Genomic DNA, 21,392 nt, shown 5'->3' with positions numbered 1-21,392 from the left:
GGTGTAAGGTGGGTTTAGCAGGTAAGAACGGACCTGGGCGGTCACTCTTAAAATAGACGAACGAACGAACGAGAATTGTCGAACAATCAATAAGCTTTATGAAACAAGTAAGGTTAGCGCTACAGATTTTTTTCTCTCGTTCGTTCATCGATATGAAAATGTGGAAAATTATGGGAAAATGGAATTATACTAGAGAGAGAAAGATGACTAATTATTAGCATTGCAGGATTCTGCTGCATATGAGGATTTTTGTACGTAAGCCCTTTGTATCCCACTGCCGGGCAAAGGCCTTGCATGATCTACATAGTTACAATTAATACTACCCTAGGCTGACTTACAGCGTACAATCAAAAACAGTTGAATAATATGGCTCCTACCTATGATTTATTAACAAGAGCTGGTCATAAAGTGAATAAAATACGCTTGTATCTACCGCGGTTACTTAAGCCGACCTTGCATCGTGAAACGGGGTGTTTCTGCAAGCTCCTATTACACTAAAACTTAAGATATTAATCCTCACCTCGACGTTGCTTCACGAGGTTTGAACCCAATAGACCTACTTTTAATAGACTCAGTATGAGTAAGGAGGTATGCAATTTATTATTTAAATAGATTCTGCATCATTACTATAAGTTAATACGCGGTTTTATTGGTAGGGTCTGCTCTGAGCGGTATTCAATTATAATTTACTCAGTACTAAACTGTTAAATTCTGCATAACAATACTATGCATTCCGTTGCGTCCTCAATAGACGGAGCTACGAATTTCGTAGCAACGTAGCATTTTCGTAGCAAAATATGTCACGTAAAAGTTTTCATTTTAAACTTTACCTTTTCTAAAGCAGTAGGTATTGCTCATGATTGGTTGCCAATGCCAACACTAAAATTACACATTTAATTTAATAACTGAGACGAATATCATAGTCTTACGAGTCCATATCCACTTTAGCTTGTCGCAACTCACAGGTCGCGTGTGACATCGGACGCGGCGCTCGCACCGCATCGGGTTCCGCTCTACTTGTCGAGTGACTAACTCACTCGCTACGAGAATAGTCCCCCACTAGTGCGCGAATATTCGCACGGAATTGGGACCACCCTGGAGGACCCAGTTTGGAACCGGGGCATTTGATTGTTTTTGTTTTTATGGGACTTAATTAAATAGGTATCATTTCTAACCTAAATACTTTTGTAAGTAGTAATAAAATAGTTTCGTAAACGTCATGATATTCGTGATACATGCCCTAAACTACAATGGAGCTTAATTAGTGTGTTAATAAATGTATATCTTAACACGTAATAAAACAAAACATTTTAATGTAATATAAGTAGACCGTTACATTAAACAAAAACGTTTCGAAATGATTCCGGTAACAGTAACAGCTTATGAAAAAAATGCTTTACTTTTTGCTAATAATGTTGCGCAATAATTTTTATTACATCTTTATATTTCCGGCTATCGCTAAACGCTCCACTTTCAGTTTCGTTTGTACGAAAGTAAAATTTTGATTACTCTCATTCAGCGTGGCTAATTGACCTGCGAACATACTACAGATACAGCTACTTGAGTCTAACCACCGCTACACAGTGCAGCAAAAAATGTTGTAGATTCGATATTTTCCCTATGAAATTGATATTTTCCCGATCGGGGAAATCCATATAGGCATTCTAAACAATATGTCGTCTGCCATGGTCGTGCAATGGTTCAAATAGATCCAATAATCTTTAAGTTAGGCCACCGTACACACATATTTAAGTATGTAATGTTATTATTAAAGTCATATTCTCAATAGGAATGCAAGTCGCTTCGCTTCTACAAAAAGCCACCACTGTGCCACAAAGACTTTATGCTCTCACTTTTGAAAAAAGAACAATGACTGTCATTTGTTGATACGCATCGCTGTCTTTGATTGGCCGACTCAAATATCGAACACACATTGTAGCGTCAATACGCGCGTCATTTGTGATAAACTCACTTTCGCTAATGCGAGGTTTCCATTTAATATCTCACAATGTTGTTGATCAAAGCTCTTCACGTCAGAACTTGACTCAATAGCGTTCGTTAGTGCACAGTTCCTTGTGTGTTTATTTGCAAATTCATGCTGTCAGTCATGCTTAATCATTGCTGGGTCCTACTGGCCCTTTCTACGGGGTGTTATCCTTATTGTGACCATTTAAGGTAGATCACGAGGTGGTCCAAGACTCTAAGGTTACGGACCATTAGTAACAGCCGTCGCACATTAGGATACGAATGTCTCGGCGTATTTGTACTTGGCATGTTCCTACTATTAGCGAAGATGTGGCGTTTTTGACCCACACCTTTGGCTGGTGTGTTTTGAAATGTTGTTCGTTATTAATAGCAAAGCGTAGAGGTGGGCTGCAAGTATTTCTAATTAAGATTAGTTCAACTATGTTAAACACCGAGTTACCGAGTGGTTGCGAGTGCCGGACGCAGATTGATTGGAGGTTGTGTGTCTGTTTATGATTGAGAGGTTTTTACGGCAGTTGTTATCTAGAAGGTATTCGTATGATAATTGTGAAGGTAGTTTTTCCGCGTAAAATCAAATCTTTATCGATTTCCATAAATTTAGGGGTAAAATAAAGGATAGCTGAGTGCTAATAAATCAATAAGCAATAAAACCGCCTTTTTTGTACTATTTTATATACCTATAAGTTGTGTAATTGTTATGTTTTTTAATGGTGCAAAATAAAGAGTATTCTATTCTATTCTAATAGTAAGAATAAGTTAAATAGGTAATATCATTTTTTATTAATATGATATAAAATATCCAAATTTTGAATATTATTTTTTACAAATTAATTTTATAAAAATAATATTCTTATTCCTTTTTTAATAATTATAAACAGTTCACTTTACCAATAACTGGTGCAATCCAGTACATAAGTACATATCAATAGCATCAGGCAAAAATGGTATTTATTACCTAGGATTAAGATAGTAGTCAGGTTATTGGCACCAAGCCAGTTGTCCAGTACTTCTGCAAGGTTGACCACACCTTAAGTTGGCCTGCTTACCTTATCCGACTATTAATATTACTTGACTTAAATTAAATACTCAGTTGCATAGTTTGTTCTTTGAAGAAAGACTCCATACCAAGTACCAATATAGATACCAATTCTAAACACCGGTAGAGACTTGGGCTTAGCATAAAAGAGGTCTGTAAATATCACCGTATTTTGATAATTACCTATCACCATATCTAGGTGGAATGGATCTCTACTTACACATACCACCCACCACCTCAGAGGCTAAATGAAGAAAATCAGCTCGCCACGACAGCTCCAATCCAATACTATTTCACCATGTTATTCATCTTGCGCCAAACTTACAATACCCCGTCTATACGGTCGGGGGTTAATAAGCCGCGAATTTGACGGAAGTTGGTCAGCGGCCGCGGCACGGGATACACTTGTTTTATGCATGCACGTTTCGCGAATCACAGCTCCGTATTTAGTGCGAATCGCGATATAGTGACGTTTATCAACGTCGATACCGAACCCTTGTAGCGGCAGCCGTTTCGGAATGAGCTTTTAGTTATTAGACAGTACAAATTTAATTATATTGAACCAAACAGTATGCCGCCGTGTGCGAACTATCTGTGGTCTGTATCTAGCGCCCGACGCAATACCGCCATTGTTTCAGTTCCGTGTTTCTGACTTGCTACTTATTACATTTATATATTATACCGAATTAATGTATTACATTAACTATTGACTACTGATTTTTGCTTGTAAGTTTTTTCCAACAACAACAATTTTCAGGCAGGAGGTTAACAGATAAAACTTCACCCTATTATATACCTTAAACGAATTAGTCAACTAAAATTAAAAAGCAGTACGTACCTAACTAGTTAAAAGGAAACAAAAACAAACTAGATCAGTTATTTCGTCAGCAGCTAATTAAATTCGTATCTTTTTTTGATGTAACATATTATACGAATTTGTAACTATAATATAATACAATGTTATAAATAAAAAACCACCATTAAATGTAGCTCCTCATTTAAAAAAACAGCTGTTGGAATATTGTTCTTAAGATTGCTAAGATAAATGCTATTTTTGCATACCAAGAGCAGGTGCAGACCGCTCTACATTTCTGTAGATTTATACTATAGTATAGTATAATATAATATATAGTATATGTAGATGTATTAAATCGAGTGCGGCCTTGCGAGGTCACTCATTTCCGTAGACAACATTCTTTACGACTATTAGAAACGAGTATACCTACTTTATAACTACTTTATAATAACTGGGCAGAACATGAGCTTCAGTAATAAATGATTTAATTGTACCTACATATGATAATTAAGCATCTTGTATTAATAAGAAGAAAAAAAACGTGCTATAAAAAGTATGAAACTGATTGATAAAAACATAAATTGCACTGCTTTAGTGAGACAGGCAAAATAATTTAATATTCTCTAGGGTTTGTAACAACAATCTAACTACATTATTAATGTTTCGAAATAAATCTTTAAAACTGGTGCTGCACCCAAAAAGTATCAGATGCAGCATCTCTAATTCTTTACAAAAGCAAAGAGAATTTTACCACTTGTCTGAAGTCAAAGAAACCATTAGGAATCATTGATTTTTATACGAAAATAAATGGAGTCAAAGTCCTCATATCGTACTTGAAATTTTAATTGCTTTAAAGGTTTTACGGGTTTCCAGTATTTAAAAAATAAATATGAATTTGTCGTAAATAAAATAAAATTCCCTGAAGTCTATTATACTACTATTATACTAAATTAAATAAAGAAAATATTTAAAATTACCCTATTTATAAGGTAAGTTAATCAGCTAAGCTACCTTGATGAATACACTTAGTACTTACATTCTATATGAATTAAATATGAGTTCAGGTAATTATATCCTCCCTAAGATGATATAATAGGTTATAACTACAAAGATTTATACGACAATCGAGAGCAATATATAAAACAATAAAGAAAAGGAAGAAATGTTACAATGTAACACATATGCAAGCAATAAGTATGTATAAAACTAGTAAGGTTGAGTTTTAAATAAATAAAAACAACAATATTTAAAAAGTAGAGCAAAAATTTAAGAATTATGTTAAAGCTACATTATGTAGTAAAGCTTACTATAGTATAAATGATTATTTAAACGACAAAAACGCGTGGTCTTTTCCACCTCAGCTAAGGCTATTGAAAAAATGAAATGGATATAGGTACTTAAGTAAAATTGTAGGTACTAGATATAAGTAAAAATTGTAATAGATATATAAGGAAAAAGTTGAAAAGATGCTCGAGGAGTTTCTTTCGCCATTTCTTTCCTTCTCAATGACGGGGCCTTTGTGAAATGGTGGTAGATGACTATCGACAAATAATTGTAAAATTTTACGTCGATTAAACCATTTGAATTGAATTGGGGCATATTTGGTGTCGTCATTTTTTGGGTGGATTGGTGGAATTATTGGTTATCAGTAACTCAAGATGCTCGCTCTCAAATATGACGTAACTTGTATGGATCTGACAGATGTTTGACAGGCGAGCGACTCTGCTTTTGGATTGCTAAGTGCCAATTTCTCCATAGTCGGTTAGAGCATAACCAGGTATTAGTGGTTGACTTTTGACACATCTGTCAAGAATTTTATATGGAGATGACGTATAATTTTATTGGTAACCAATCCTTGGTCGGTTAGATAACCGACTATGGAGAAATTGGCACTAATCTATATTATTGTGTCGGTGGTCGTACCGTACAGTACCAGTTCTCCCACATTTAATGTTCTAGTTGAACCTTCACCGGTACAAGAGAATCTTATAAGGTTTTCTGATAAACTGTATTGACCTTTGTCAATCCTAGTCACGGTCTGGCATTCCTGCATTATAAACAGATTGTATTACTCTTGTGCTGCACAAATCCTAACTAATATTATAAATGCGAATGTAACTGTGTCTGTCTGTCTGTCTGTTACCCTTTCACGCCAAAACTACTGAACGGATTTGAATGAAATTCGGTATGCATACGGTCTAGACCCTGGGAAAGAACATAGGCTACTTTTTATCCCGGAATTCCCACGGGAATTTTTTTTAAGGCGAAGCGAAGCGCGCGGGAACAGCTAGTTGTTCTATAAAATAAAGTTTATAAATTATGTAAAATTGATGCATTTGTTAGTCGCGAAAAGGTGACAAAATATTAAGGTTCAGTTAAAGAACAGTTGTTTGGTCAGCAAGATAAGTAAGCATGTATGCACCTGATTTATTTATTACACAATGTAATTTACAGCTGTTGGTACTATAAATCAGGTCACAACAGTGGCGGTGTCACGTATTAAGTAATCGACGAAAGACAGAAGCAGAAGTCAAAGGGCAAATGTCGTTCTTGATCTTTGCCATTCGAAAGCGTTCTATTTACAGATTCAAATTCAAATAAAGAACACTGGACGGTTGCAGCGACAGATGCGCGGGCGCACGCGACGTACAATTTGCATGATTGCGCGCACGCCGCCACAAGAAATATAACATTTTGTAATTACCATAATTATTGGGCTTTATTCACTGTTGTTTTGAAATGATCTAATTCTGCTAGTAAGGTAGAGTACTAAGCTCTATGCCTTTAGAAAAGCTTTATTCGTTAATGTGTTACAATAAAATTACATAGGCACTTACTAGTTTTCCCAATATTGCACTAAAATATATAAAGCAGGTATTTTTGGTGTAAACGATACTCTGTTATTTTAAATATTGCAATTCTGAAGTACGAGCGACTTAACAGTTCCTAATTATGATGGAAGAAGCTACCAATTTACAGTTTCAATTCAAGTAAATACATAAATATCTTGCGAAATAACTTGAGAAACGCTAAGGGAATAATTCAGTGAAAATATGCGAAGCTCCTACTTAGCGTGCACCAAACAATTTGTGTAACTTATGAGTAATTTAACAGAAAATTACAAATCCTTTATCAATTTTTACAAGCAGCTTTTTAAATAACGAAAATCAATTTAATAAATGCCCTGAATTCCCAACAAAGGGTCATGGTAGGTCTTGTTGGATCCCAAACACGAAATATGATTTCTTATCTTTGTGGAGTGTATTGTATAGCCTAACAGTAGATACGAAACAAGCTGACGTTAATTAGTACAGAATAGTGAAGTGTACAAAGTATTTAGCACTCAATTAATCAAGTGGAGTCCGGCCTAAGACGAACAGGTGTTGTAAGTTGTAGTCTACATTGTCTGTGGCTACACAATGGTAGTACGTGCGACATATGTTAACGCCATAGCGGATGACAAACTGCCTCTAGTTTGAATAAGATTAATTACTAACTACATAAATGTATATTTCATACGCACAAAAATCTTTGAAACATAGTAAGTGTAAACCAATTTGTGTTTCTTTTGCGCATTATGTCGATGAAAACACAACACTATCTTAGGTGAAATCAATGCGCCTTTAGCTCTAATGTTATGTACTCAAATCTTATCGATTGTCAAAATATTTAGAAATGAAAATACTCACAAATGCATGATATATTACACCCACGATAACGAGTCACATTACTCAAATCCAAACACCAGCAGTGCAAAAATGGCAAAACACATTCCAACAAGCAACAAAAGCGCAGAAAAATTGCCCATAAGCATCGGCAACAATAGAATGACATTTATTAAAGAAGCATGCTCGCTTGTGCCCTAAAATTGACGCAACCGGCGGTTCCGCGCACGACTTGCGTGCAACCACATACACAATGCGTGAACGTTGAATTTTCGCACGATCCACTAACTCTGGGTCATCATTTAAAGGGATCTCCAGCTCTTCCGTAACCATAAGTTTTACTTCTACTTGCGCTGCAGCATCTGGCTCTATAAAAATACTAGCGTTAACCGCTTATGACGATAATGGAATTGGCGTAAAGTGAACTTTGTTGGCGTTAGGACAAAGTCGGATTTGCAGTATACGTTAAGGGTGTACAGTGTACAAAGCTAGTAAGACAGGTGCGTGAAATTGAAAGTTGTTTTCTTCCTGCTGACCCGCTCGCCTCGCCAGGGGGGTCACTCTATATGACGAAAAACTAAGTCGCGAGCCACGACTCTATCTCCTTGTATTAAACTTGCACGATAGCGCTCGTTCGTTCGTTTTTTGTCAGTATAGAGTAACCCTTCAGGTCCCGCTGTGGATAAAGGACTGACGTAGAAACAAGGACATTCACACATTCTTACAAATGAGAATGTAGAGCGAATGCGAAGAAAAATGTCGCATTAGTGAGCGAAGAAAAAAATGGTATTAACATAATGAATACCAAATAAAAGCAAAGGCAATGAGTGACTAATGAAAATTAAGATTCAATGTTTATTGTATTCCAGTAGATTCTAGACCTTATTAAGGAAAACATAATTTATAAATTAAGGCAATAAACTTAATATATTACTTTTGAAATAACAGAAAAAATAATTGTATTAAATGATCTCAAAACATTGGACCAGTATGGAATTTACGAATATTAAAATACCAATAAGTAAGTATGTTTGTAACAAGTAAAATATGTTATCAACATACAATAAATCAGTGAGTTGTGTCGGAAGAGTGTCATCAAACAGGTTGCAACGGTTATGGCGATATTATACCGCGACACAACGAAAGGAACAGCTGGGAATCTCATTTCGACCACTTTCACTCGAGTGACGATATAAGATATAAGCGAAACAGGAACCTGCGCCTACGCAATTGCTAGCTTGGTGATAACTACTATTTAAAACAAGTGATGCCATGATTTGAGATGTTGCTTGTAAAGAAATACAAGACTGAAACCGTAAAGGGCTCTAACAATGATTTAGTTTAACAATTATTAACAAATGACCTTTAAAATCATCTCGGTTAGGGTTTTAATAGATCTGGGAATTTGAAAAGGCAGGCAATAACCGTAAATATCCGGCGATTGGAGGCACGACGGGTAGTGAACTTTGCATGTGCTAAATCAAATGTCAAGATGAGTTCATCCAACGCCATTCTAATGTAGCTCGGATTCACAACTAAGTACTACTGCAAGAAATGATTAGGGTGCAACTATGTCAATTGTAAAACTGACTAAATTTTATTGTGCCATTTGGGAGGCCTTTATGGCCATGCGAAGTAACTATTTCAGCCATAATTTGTCCATAAAGCATCCTTATTATGAAGACGGAAATCAGAATTTCAAAATGTCAAGATCATACGTATATAAATGGCAAAACCGTAAAATTTCAAACGTAAGCCGATGACTGTCATGCGAACACAGTTCGACGATCTCGGCATCGTTTAGAAACCACTTATTATAAAAGAACATGTCAAACGTGATTTTGATGCTCGATCGATTTGAGAACATTACATTATAAATCGATGCAGAATTAATCGATGTGAGAACATGCATGTCATCCATACCAAGGGTTTTAAAGTTGGCGCCCAATCAGTGGTATTTAAAAAAAAAGTTTAACGAACTGCTTGAGGTCTTGGCAGAAGGGTGCATTGTTCGACGAAGGCTGAAGTAAATTGATGTACCTGCCTGTATAAATACCACCCTGTATTTACCTCAAGGCGGATGTAGAGACCAGTTGGTCTACATAGCGGGGCATTCGTGTTGCAAGGACATCGGTGGGTTTCATACACTTTTTGTAGCATTCATGAATCGACAAGGCTAAAAGTTTAAACATGGGACAAATGAATTTGGTATTTAATTTATAACATTTCCATGTACTGACATTTAGTGCAGGATTAGCAATCAAATGATCCGATCTTTCTATTACACCAAGCCTATCTCAACCTTTTGATGCCGTCTCATTATTCGGTTCAAAATATACTTTAATACTAAGTGGCAGTCTGCTGTAAGTAATTTTGCAAGAACTCCACACTAACTTTACCGTTCTATTATGTAATTTAACTTTTGCCTCCAATTCAAATGTCAAATAGTGACCCGTGACACGAAGATGTGACCACTTGTCTTGACACTGCGTATGAACCGACCGAATTGCATCGTTGCCAATTACCTCAAGACACTTCTATATACGGTCACTTTTGAATTATATATATCATAGATCACCAATAGGGTTAACGTTTAGAAATGCATAGACAAATCTCGTTACGATTATGTAAGAACAGTGTAGCAGTATAATAATACAGTAACAATAAACGAATAAAAGATATTGCAAAATGTTTGCATTTCAATTAGGTTCTATTGTTATCGTTTGATTAAGATTTGGATCATTGTTAGCACAGTGGGCCGTGTACGAATCCAATCTAAATAAGCCACGCCCACGCTATTTTGTTATACACTTATTGCACGTTGTGCTGATGCTACTAGCTTCCATTAGTTGACCAATACCGGTTGCTTCCGATTGCGAATGAAACTAGTAACATCATTATAATCGCATTAAATGTTGATGCACTGTGTTTCGGTAGGTTTATTAGATTAGTTGGTGATTTTGAGAAATTGCGTTATTATATTTCACTCCATCTCTTTAAATAGTTGGAGCTATTCTATTCAGACGGATACAGAAGAAAATTTTAGAATACTTAAACATCTTATGTACAGTCATGATGTATTTACTCAGTTACATACATATGCACTCACGACTGTAATCCCCGAAGGGATAGTCAGAGGTTCATCACACCACAAGCGAGCCACCTACTTTTCGCAGCACATTTGTACTCACGTGATATGTTGCGAACTATATCGCCGTTTTGGGATAAGTACAATTCACTTAAGATAGAATCTAGATGGCACCAAAAACTTTGCCCGATCCGTCGGATTCCCAGATCCACCGGACTCGATTGCAATCCCTAGGTATCCCTAGATACACATCTCTTTTGCTGACTGTACCTGTACTTGTGATCTCTGAATATTTTAATTTCTCTTTCTCTACATGTCGTGAACTGCGCGCACGCGCACGCGACTCGTGCGCTCTGCAATTTAATTGTCGACAACCATCACCATCTCCAATGCAGAAAATTAACAAAAGAGAAACTATACGTTTACTTTAGTCTGTAATTTTGTAGCACATGTATTATGGATGAGATGCGCTGTTGTAACACAGAGGATTATCTTAGGCATGTTATGATTTTTTTGTTGTACTTACATAATGGTTATTATGAGATTCTAATTGTGAACTTGCTAATCAAAGCCGATTGTAGGCATCGCCATCTTTTAGCGTTGGATGTTAAAACTGGTTGGTAGATTCAAATTGGACTCGTACTTTTATCACTTTTGTGATTGAAGTGATCTTTGTGAATTATTATATCAAAATGAGTTCCTGCAGGATATACTAACCAAGCTTTTCCCGCCGGAATTTCGGATAAAAATATATATGTATACAGACGAATTGAGAACCTACTTCTTTGTTAAGTCGGTTCATAAAGGACAATGTTTGCATCTATAACTATACAACATACTCGTAACAACACAAAAACCATACCATATCGTTACTCTATAGAAAAATGAAAGAAAGATAAAACAAAACACACAACATACAATTTACTAAGCAAATATTAACAACTTTATGAATAGCCAGATTGTGTATTAAATAAATAAATAAAACATGGCGGCGCGGCGGGTTCGTCAGGTGTTGACCAATCAGCGCGCGTTGCGACATCGACATTGGACACTGTCCATGCGCAGGAGTCGAATAAACACGCAACTACGCTTTACTTTTGCCACTTTCAAGATACTTTATAAGTATAAATACTACATTCTGTTGTATGCATTTCGTTAAATGTAATTTGGACAAGAAGCTTTCAGAATTAAAAGAAAAAGATAGAAATATTAAATATCATAGAAATAATAAATAGAATCAAATGTCCATTAAAATGAAGTGAACTGAATTTAAGGTTACCTTGTTCTAGATTTAGCTCTTTTGAAATATATTTCTCAGAATTACTTAGAACCTTGATGTTTGCTGTAAAATACTTATTGAATTTTAATTTAAACAATATTTTTATTACCCGACTGCCGAAGGAGGAGGGTAATGTTTTTATAAAAGTATTTTTACATTTGTTTCGTAGCTACAAAAAAAATATGTAAGATATTAAAAAACATCGCATTATCATAAAAAATATAGTAACACTACAGTGGCAACAGTTTTTAGAACATTTATATTACTTATCAGAAATAGGTAAATATGGATACTAGCAACTGTGACCGGAAAGTACACTTTGAAGGAAACACCGGCGCGTGCGCAGGGTAAACGTAGTGTTTCTGATTTCCACTTACAATTTTTCCGCATTCCACTTAGTTGACAACTTTCTCCGTTGAAGGGCAATTTAAATTTGCATCAAATTATAATCGATTCATTACATAACATTTCACCACATCTTATACATTAAATTACATTAATAAATCATCTGACATAATGGGCGATCCGACCCATCTGATTATCTTAAAAGCGTGAAGTACTTTCGCTGTTGGCAGAATGTGTACCAACGACTGTGAAATCTATAAATACATAAAGCGAAAGTGTGCCCGCAACCTAATAGAATCTTTACGATAATAAATCATAGTAGAATACAGATGATGTTGTATGTAGAACGGCCTTATTCACAACAATGAAACATAGATTTGTTAAAAAAGAGAGATTACCCTACGTCGGAACATATCAAACAATGCATTGAACCCAAACGTATCCACTGCTGTTTTAGCGATTGCCATCAAACTATTTATAAGAAGCGGACAAGCATTGAACGTGGAATACTGTGATATCATCACTATTGTCGTCAAATGAAATGAATGAATGTGGTATATAAACGTATTCTGTGCGACAAAGTCCGTTCTCACATGTGTGACACTACGCAGTTGCGCAGTCGGAAACTGTTGCAAAAACGCTATTGAAGAAGAAATCTTGTAAACATTGACAAAGCGGAACTACTACTTACGTGTGAGTGTGACTTTACCTGCACATTATTGAATGACGTAATAAAATTGTAAGGAATTGGGCAGTGAATAGGTAAAAAAATCTACAGGCTACATTTTTCATACTGAAGAAGATTATTATTTACATTTCGAATAAATTGATCTTGTAAATTACGCGTGTAATTTTCCAGTAGACAAATTTGAGTTCCGACAGCTTTCAATTTAAAAGTTGCTTCACAGCTGCTTCTAATATTCAATGAATAGCCAATAGATAACTCACGAAGTAAGTCAGCATGTATGGCCACGGGCAGGATTCCAATTTTGGAAAATTTACAAACGGCCTTAACTGCCGAATGCCGTGACACGGTAATAATTTGAACTGGTAACTTCAGTTCAGGAATAGAATTTGAATTGACTGGAAATCCGCCTGTGGCTAGATAGAGCTACCATCAGCTAGGGCTGGGGTCTCTCTAGCTTATGAAAAACGCGCTATCGTATCGCTAGCGACGACTCAATCTCAATATCCATCATGAAAAGCAAAGAGTGCATTTTTGCAAAGACTTACTCTTTCCGTTTTCATGAAATTATAGAAGGACTGTACAGACCTATTGTATGGCCGGCGCCAGACATGGTGATCAAAGTTTGAGCACACTTTTTCCAAACTTTGAATAAACTTTATGTGCACAAATAGTATCTGCCAGACTTGTTTTCAAATGCTTTGCGGACACAGTTACCGCAAAGATCGCTGACAGAATGGACGACGATTTTGTTGACTCCGTCACTCTGTTTTATATGAGTGAGGGTTCTGCTTGAAGTAGCTCAATGAATTCTATAACTGCGTTATTACTCCACTCCATTATTGACGCTCAAACAAATAAAATACAACTGCTCTGGTCAACTGCACACGCGATACTAAACACTGCAACAAGTGTGGCAGGCTGAACAAACTTTGAACTTTGTTTACTTTGATTTGCGCGGAAAAACCGACAAGACATGGCAAACTACAAAGATGTGTTCAAACTTTGCACAAATACGCAAATGTCAGTGCCACACTTCGCGACTTTGTAGTGTGTTCAAACTTTGATTACATGTCTGGCGCCGGCTTATGAAAACTGTCGTTTTTTCGTTCGTTGTCAAAGTAGAGTAACCCTCCGGTACAGAGATGACAGACAGCCGTGCCTGTATACTTAGAACGTTTCACTTTATCGAAATCGCCCACAGACACTTGTGTAATCAATCGACTGTTGGCTGAATGCTACACTTTTGAAACCGCCTTGCAAAATACCAACATTTTATATTGCGATTTTTAGCATAATTTAATAGATTATGCTCATCATTTTATCGATCAAACATAGTTCAGATTAGGTACATTGCGCTGAGAATACGTAAATAACTGTATTTTTTTAAATAATAACACATACCTATGTTAGTTACAGTGAAATATTGTACATACGACTAGCTATGTCAAATTCATGCACCGCTTATGTCACCCTTACAATGAACCAAATACACTCACGAGCAATGAAATAAACAAACACTCACACCTTGTACTAATGTACTCCCTTGCGGGGTAGGCAGATGTGCAATGCTGCACCCACTTTTCGCCAGTGTTATGTTAGTCCCAATGTAATAGGGGGCGGGCCTATTGCCATTTTACGGGCACATCCAAGACCCGAGAACAAATATCTGTGTTTAAACAAATATCTGCCCCAGCCGGGAATCGAACCCGGGACCTTCGGCTCAGTAGTCAGGGTCACAAACCACTACGCCATTCGGTCGTCCAATGAAAAAGTACCATCTGCTATTGACGTTCCATATGTTTCCGGAACTTTTTCATTGCTCGTGAGTGCATTCAAAGAGTAACGTTTACTCTCTCTCTCTCTGTATCTAAGAACGAAATTTCCCAGTTCTAAGAACACCTCAATTACATTGTCGATATTATGAATTGAGCCACAGTCTTCTATTATATCTGAACGAGTTTGTGATTGATGTATAGAAAGTTTGGCTGCACTCGTATCATAGCCGTATTATACACCGAGTTTAATGTTATCTTATTGCTTTCGCTTTAGCCTCATTTAACTAATCCGTCATTTGAAATACACCTGTCTGAAGTTCCCTATTTGAATATACAACACATGTATGTGTCCAAGCTTAATCTTTTATAAGATATTATAAAAGTAATAAGTATGCTTTGTGTCAAAATAAAACTAGTTATTTTAGCGCATAGCATTGAACCCATAAAATAGTCTAGCCGTATGAGTCAACTTACTTTGAACCTACACAATTTTATGTTCACTTTACCACTGAAACTTTTTTTGGATAGGTAGGTATATTTAGTTTTTGAGAACTTACATAATATTTGGCAAACTACGGTTGCTTCAAACAATCTTGCTGTCTGCCTAAGTCACACGAAAAAAAAAATCCTTCCCACTTCCCACCCATTTTCCTAAGTATTCTCTTACAGATATCAAATGTTTCAGATGTCTTTACCAAAGTTCAATTCGAGAGATTCCTAAAAAGAATAGAATATAGTATCTTTACCAAAATTCTAGAACCATTACAGAGGATCACCACCACAACACCTCCATCCTTAGGGTCTCAGCACATATAAGCGAAACGTAAAGGGATCGCCTCTTTATCTTTTATCAACCAGGCGTTCGCGAGCTCGCGTTCTACGGGTTGATAGAAGAAAAGGAGGTGATCCCTTTACGTTACGGTTATAATATGTGCTGTGACCAATAAGGCACAAAGAGTTTGTAAAAGTGTGGAGAAAAACTAAAGCTGCCAAAGTTTCACTTGGTTTTCTTCTCCATTTACATTCATCAGAAAAGTTTATACTTATACGATGAATAAAAACTCGCTTACCTTATAAAGCTTGTCCTTCTGGTACCACACGTCTTCTTCCTCCTCCAGCTGGGTGGTGAAGGCCTGCGTGAGGTCGTCGCGGGAGCGGGACAGGATGCGGCGCCGGGACACCATCTCGCCACCTGGGACCGCCGCTTCGAACGGGCCTAGACTGGAACAAGATGGCGGTGGTTAGCTGGGAAGATGAAGGTGTGGAGGAATTGTGTACTAGTAACTTAGATAAACTCATTTAATGTATATTGCACCAATCAAAAGTGCCGGATTTATGACGAATCCCGATCATAATTATATTAAGGACTAGTGTATGAAATAGTACGTCGGCGTCTTTGCGTTGTTACCATTGTTACCAACAGTGTACATATCATTAGCAGGTACTAATAGTATATATGTTATGTTAATTAGAAAGAATATAATGGGTAATTTATACTGCAATTGACCGACGATAATGGATGATTATTTAAGATTGGAAATTTGATCGAGTGGGTATGGTTATGTAAGGGCTCCTTGAGACGCCATAAATTTACATTTAAACTCCAAAGCAACATTTTAACATTCGCAATAAAACTGTGTATGATATGCTGTCCTAACTTCAGTGGCAAAGTTCAACCATCATTTCACAGCACTCACACATCATAAATATTATGACACCAACAAACTGCTGCCTAGACTGACGTAATCACTAGCCAAGTATCAAATGCAGATATAAGACGTTTTACTACACTAGGTATTTCTACTACTGCCATATATCGCATATCTAGTAAGAACGTCTATTTGTTATCATAAGTGCCACATTTCTCACTCAATCTATCTCTGCTGCTGTGACAGATAGCTCCAATTCACTCTCAATAGAACTCTGATGATCATATTAAAGATATACCGCTCATGAACGGCAGTTGTTCAGCTTTCACCAACACCATTGTTCGTTTCATAAGACGTTACGTTACGCACGGCTCTGCCTTACTGTCGCATAGAAAGTTTGACAATGATATCAGCTGTTATATCTTGTACTAACACACGCGCTATACGGCTGTTTAGCTAAATATTATGTGAATGTATCACTATCTGAGTGGTCGATCTGTGTGTGGATCACGGTTTACGTATACAACTGTGCAGAAACGGAAAACATGTTGAATGTTGATGTTAGTATCGTAATGATGAAGGGTTCTAATGAAACATGTATAAAGATACAATGAACCGTTCAAGAAGTTATCTAGGCCAGTTATCCTTAGAGATAACAGTCATGCTTATACATATACAAGATATTCTTCCTTTATTGTGTATACAAGAAATACAACACTGCTTGTATTCTCCCACTACACACTACACTTATACCTCAGCCCGTACAGGGGGGCCACTCTATAAGACGAAACACGAAGTTCCGGAGCGCTGCTGCGAGTCACGACTCTATCTTATTGTATTAAACGTGCCGATTCCACGACAGCAGTTCGTTCGTTTTTCGTCAGTATAGAGTGACCCTCCAGTGGCTTCCTTCCTCGCGGCAACAATGCTCGGCATTGGCGGCGACATTGGTGCGCGCACGCCGTGTCTAACGACCACCCTTCGCCGGTTCCTCTCATTCTACTCTGTGTACAACTATACTTGAGTGAAACACTCAAATAAATACACAGTCCGTAATGATGAACTGCTAGATATGTATAAGCCTCCTTAAAAGGCTGGAGGGTTATTGCCATAATCTGGGCAGGTAAGAGAATGGTGTTGCTCTAGTGTGGAAATTCCCGGGAATCTTAGTTATTTTTTCATTGGATTCATATTATTTATACGTAGTAAACAATAATAATTTGGTACATATTTAAAGTCACGCAATCGCATGAATTGTTTACCTAAATTTAAACTTGAAATTTGAATTCCTTTCTATCAATTACTGATAAACATGCAACAATTATCAAATTGTAATCTTAGTAACAAGTCAAATAAGTAATTGTTATACATTTTGTGAAATACTCAATTCGATAACTGCTCACTTAGGTAGTTCGTAATTGTTGCATATGCAGACTGGTTTTATGTGCTATTAAACAAATACTTAATTATGTATTCTTAATTAAGTACATACACATATTGTGTTCAGATTTAAATGTGTTATTCTTACACCTTATCAGGACTAGAGTTAGAATGCAGCGTTTGATTAGCTTAGTAAAATTGTCTCTGAGCTATATCTCTAGTTTACGTAGATTTACTCATGTTAGAAACTGGGTCATTGATTGTCTATGTCTGATCAGGTGAATGTCTTAATCAACTCCTACATCCCAACCTTTACAGAAATCAAGCCGTTACTAATCAAAAGTAAATACGTAATATACGTATAAATGACTTAACTGATAGAAGTAAGAAATCTGGAAATGTATACCAACTTTACGATGTTTACCAGTTACTTTTACTAGATTAACTCCTGTTGAGTCCTTGCTCAAAAAAGGAGGTAGACAGATAATTATTGTCTCCGCTAATTCTGCGATGCCGCGACCAGTTTCGTATGCGAGCGGTCAACCTTTGCACGTGGCGCGCGGAGCTCCTGGATCCCCTGATCTTAACTGCTGAAGAACGTTTCTTCCTTCATAATTTGTGTACTGTGAAGCTAGCTAGCTATTTGAACTAAGTGTGTGCATAATATTTGTGCTGCAACTGCATCTTATACCACCATACGGTGTGTGCACGTGGCGCATGCTGTGCTGGGAGCTGCCTGCTATCCGTGATTGTGCGTGGTTCTCAGGTTAGTGGAGACCCTTCTCTTTACCTCTGGTTGTAGCACTGTATTCCTCATACCCTTAGCCGAAGTCACCTAGCCACTCTATTAAATACAGTCCACTAAGTGTTGTCCCATGACCGCACATAAAGTTTTGGTCCGTCGAACCTGATTTAGGTTACTTACTTTAATTAAATAATAGTTAGCTACCAGTATTTATCACATAATTATCTAAGTACCAAATATCTATTCTATTTGTCGTACAAGTAGGCGTAGTAGATATTCCCCATACCTACGTTAGGTATTGTAGTTAACCTCTTAACTACCTAGATATAAATACAACCTATTGTGTTAAGTATATCCACTGGTATACAAGTACTTTATAAATAATATTAGTTTTGTCGTACAAAATTAATAATTTGTCTAAAATTAATTTGCATAAGTGTTCTAGAAGTATCTACGTTCAACTTTCAATATGGCGACCCGATCCAAGAATCATAAACAGGGCGATGATGAGTTTAAGGACACAACCTCTTCTAAGGAGTTGTCTAAATTAATTGCTAAAAAGGAAAGAACTTACGAACAAATGCAACAAATATTTGATTTATCAAGCTCATTAAGCGATCATGACAGTCAAACATACTTTATGTTACGAGCGTCCGAAATTGAATCGTTGCGTAATTCATTTAAAGATATCACCTTTGATATATTCGAATTAGAAAGGGAATCTGACCCTACCGTTTCATTTTCGTCTCGCGAGTTAAACAGTTTTGACGAACTGTATTATCGCGTAAAGTTGTCGATATTGAAATTGCAACCTAAAGACGAAGTACCTACGAAGGAAAGTTCGTCGACCTCCGTGGAATCTCGGCCTAGACTTCCTAAGCTAGAACTCTTTGTGTTTGACGGAAATATTGAAAATTTCAGTACATTTTATGAAACCTTTTGTTCGCTTGTTCACAATCAGGAGTGCATACCTGCGATAGATAAATTCCACTACCTTTTAAGCTGTTTAAAAGGTCCAGCATTAAACATTGCTAAGACAATTCCAGTCACTGCGCTCAATTATCCACTGGTGTGGAAATGCCTAGTTGATAAATACCAAGATCAACGTTTGCTCATTGGTAGATACCTAGATAAAATGCTAAATTTTACCCCCCTGGGTAAGGAAAGTTCCGCTAATTTAAATTTATTCATTGAGAACTTTGAACATTCCTATAAGGCTATTCAAGCATTAAATATTGAGAACTTAAGTAGTTACATACTATGTCACATCGCGCTAAGGGCATTAGACCCGCAAACTCGGAAGTTATTCGAACAAAATCTGGATCAAAAATCAATTCCGTTGTTTACTGAACTTAGTTCATTTGTTCAAAACCAAATTAAGGTGCTTGACCATTCGGCATCGTATTCTGGCTCTGCTACAAACCTAAACAATGCCAATAATAATAATCAACAAAAAAGGTTGCCGCGTACCTTTGATAACAAGTCAAGTAACTTGCCAAACAATAATAGCTCTTATAAACGAGTTAATCACTCTGCCACTCGCGCAAAAGGCCTCTGTGCACATTGTGGTGACAATCATATGATTTTCCGTTGCGATGAGTTTCGTAAACTCACTCCGATGCAGCGTGTTAGCCGTGCTAACACACTAAAGTTATGCCAGAACTGCCTAAAAACTACTCATTTACAAAGCGAGTGTAAAAGTGATTTCAAATGTTTTATTTGCCAACGACCTCATAATTCGCTGCTTCATACGGAATGCACTGATAACAAACCGGTTCAAACGCTTACTTCTGTTGTGGAGCAAAACAGCGAGAATAACATAGGCTCGATCAATCACCATGCTGAATCGAAAATAAGTAGTGTCGTGCTAGGAACAGCTGTTATCAAGGTCAAGGATGCGTTTAACAATTACCAGTTATGCAGAGTATTAATTGACTCGGGCGCGCAATCTAACTTTATTTCAAGTGCATGTATGCAACGTTTAGGGCTGCCGCAAACAAAATGTCCATTTAATATTTATGGATTAGCCGGGGAGAGCGTCAATAACCACGGAATGATATCGTGTGATATTATACCACGACACTGTGATAGTCCGAGTTTTAATATCAACGCTGTTGTATTACCTAAACTAACTTCGGAATTGCCGACTGTACAAATTCCTAGCAACATTGTTGATAAATATAAACACCTAATGTTGGCCGATCCAACATTTTATAACCGTTCCCCAATTGATATTATTTTAGGCAGTGACATATTTCCGTACATATATAACGGAGGTAAATATGTTTTAAATCATGACTTGCCAGCCGCCTTAGACAGCGTGTTTGGTTACGTAATCACTGGTAAACTTGCCGTGCAAGACTTACAGCCCTCAGAGGCAAATGTTGTGGCGTCCACAACGTCATTGTGTCATTTTGTGTCGTACACAATTGAAGATAACGTTATCAATGACACCCTCAAACGTTTTTGGGAGATTGAATCATTGCCGTGCAGTGTTCAATTAAGTCCTGAGGAGCAGATTGCTGAAGACATATATAGTAAAAATCATTACCGTGACGAAAATGGTCGGTATGTGTCACCGATCTTATTACGACCAGACCGCGAGCCGTTAGGTGAGTCTTATGACATGGCCTTTAAACGTCTCACACATATCGAGCGTCGGCTAGCTAAGTCCACTGACTTAAAGGAGGCCTACTCCAACTTTATGAAGGAGTATGAGCTCCTAGATCATATGGAGTTATACAAAGGTACTGAGCCTTCTCAGTATGTAATTCCGCATCATTGTGTGCTGCGCCCATCAAGTACCTCTACGCCCTTACGTACAGTTTTTGATGGAAGCCAGAAAACGAGCTCTGGCGTGTCCTTGAATGACTCATTACTGACTGGGCCGAAATTACACCGCGACATAGCTGAAATTATAACGAATTTTCGTTTACATGAAATTTGTTTTTCGGCCGATA

At 37.0% G+C, this 21,392-nt stretch overlaps 1 protein-coding gene across 3 annotated transcripts in view; it reads right to left on the bottom strand.

Annotated features, from left to right (window-relative positions):
• The window catches only part of LOC105391512, a 147,058-nt gene that overhangs the window by 56,874 nt on the left and 68,792 nt on the right, over window positions 1-21,392 (bottom strand). For all 3 annotated transcript variants that reach the window (XR_007268319.1, XM_048633510.1, XM_048633511.1), the window contains exon 3: window positions 15,729-15,879. Coding sequence is in view for 2 of the 3 variants with exons in the window: in XM_048633510.1 (XP_048489467.1) it covers window positions 15,729-15,879 (151 nt within the window). In the remaining variant the exon portion in view is untranslated. The remainder of the gene's footprint in view (window positions 1-15,728; window positions 15,880-21,392) is intronic.

The sequence above is a fragment of the Plutella xylostella genome, chromosome 5 (genome assembly GCF_932276165.1).
Source record: "Plutella xylostella chromosome 5, ilPluXylo3.1, whole genome shotgun sequence".
In the NCBI taxonomy this organism is placed as follows: domain Eukaryota; kingdom Metazoa; phylum Arthropoda; class Insecta; order Lepidoptera; family Plutellidae; genus Plutella; species Plutella xylostella.
The sequence above is the reverse complement of the archived record's forward strand: the minus strand, read 5'-3'. Positions and strand labels throughout refer to the sequence as shown.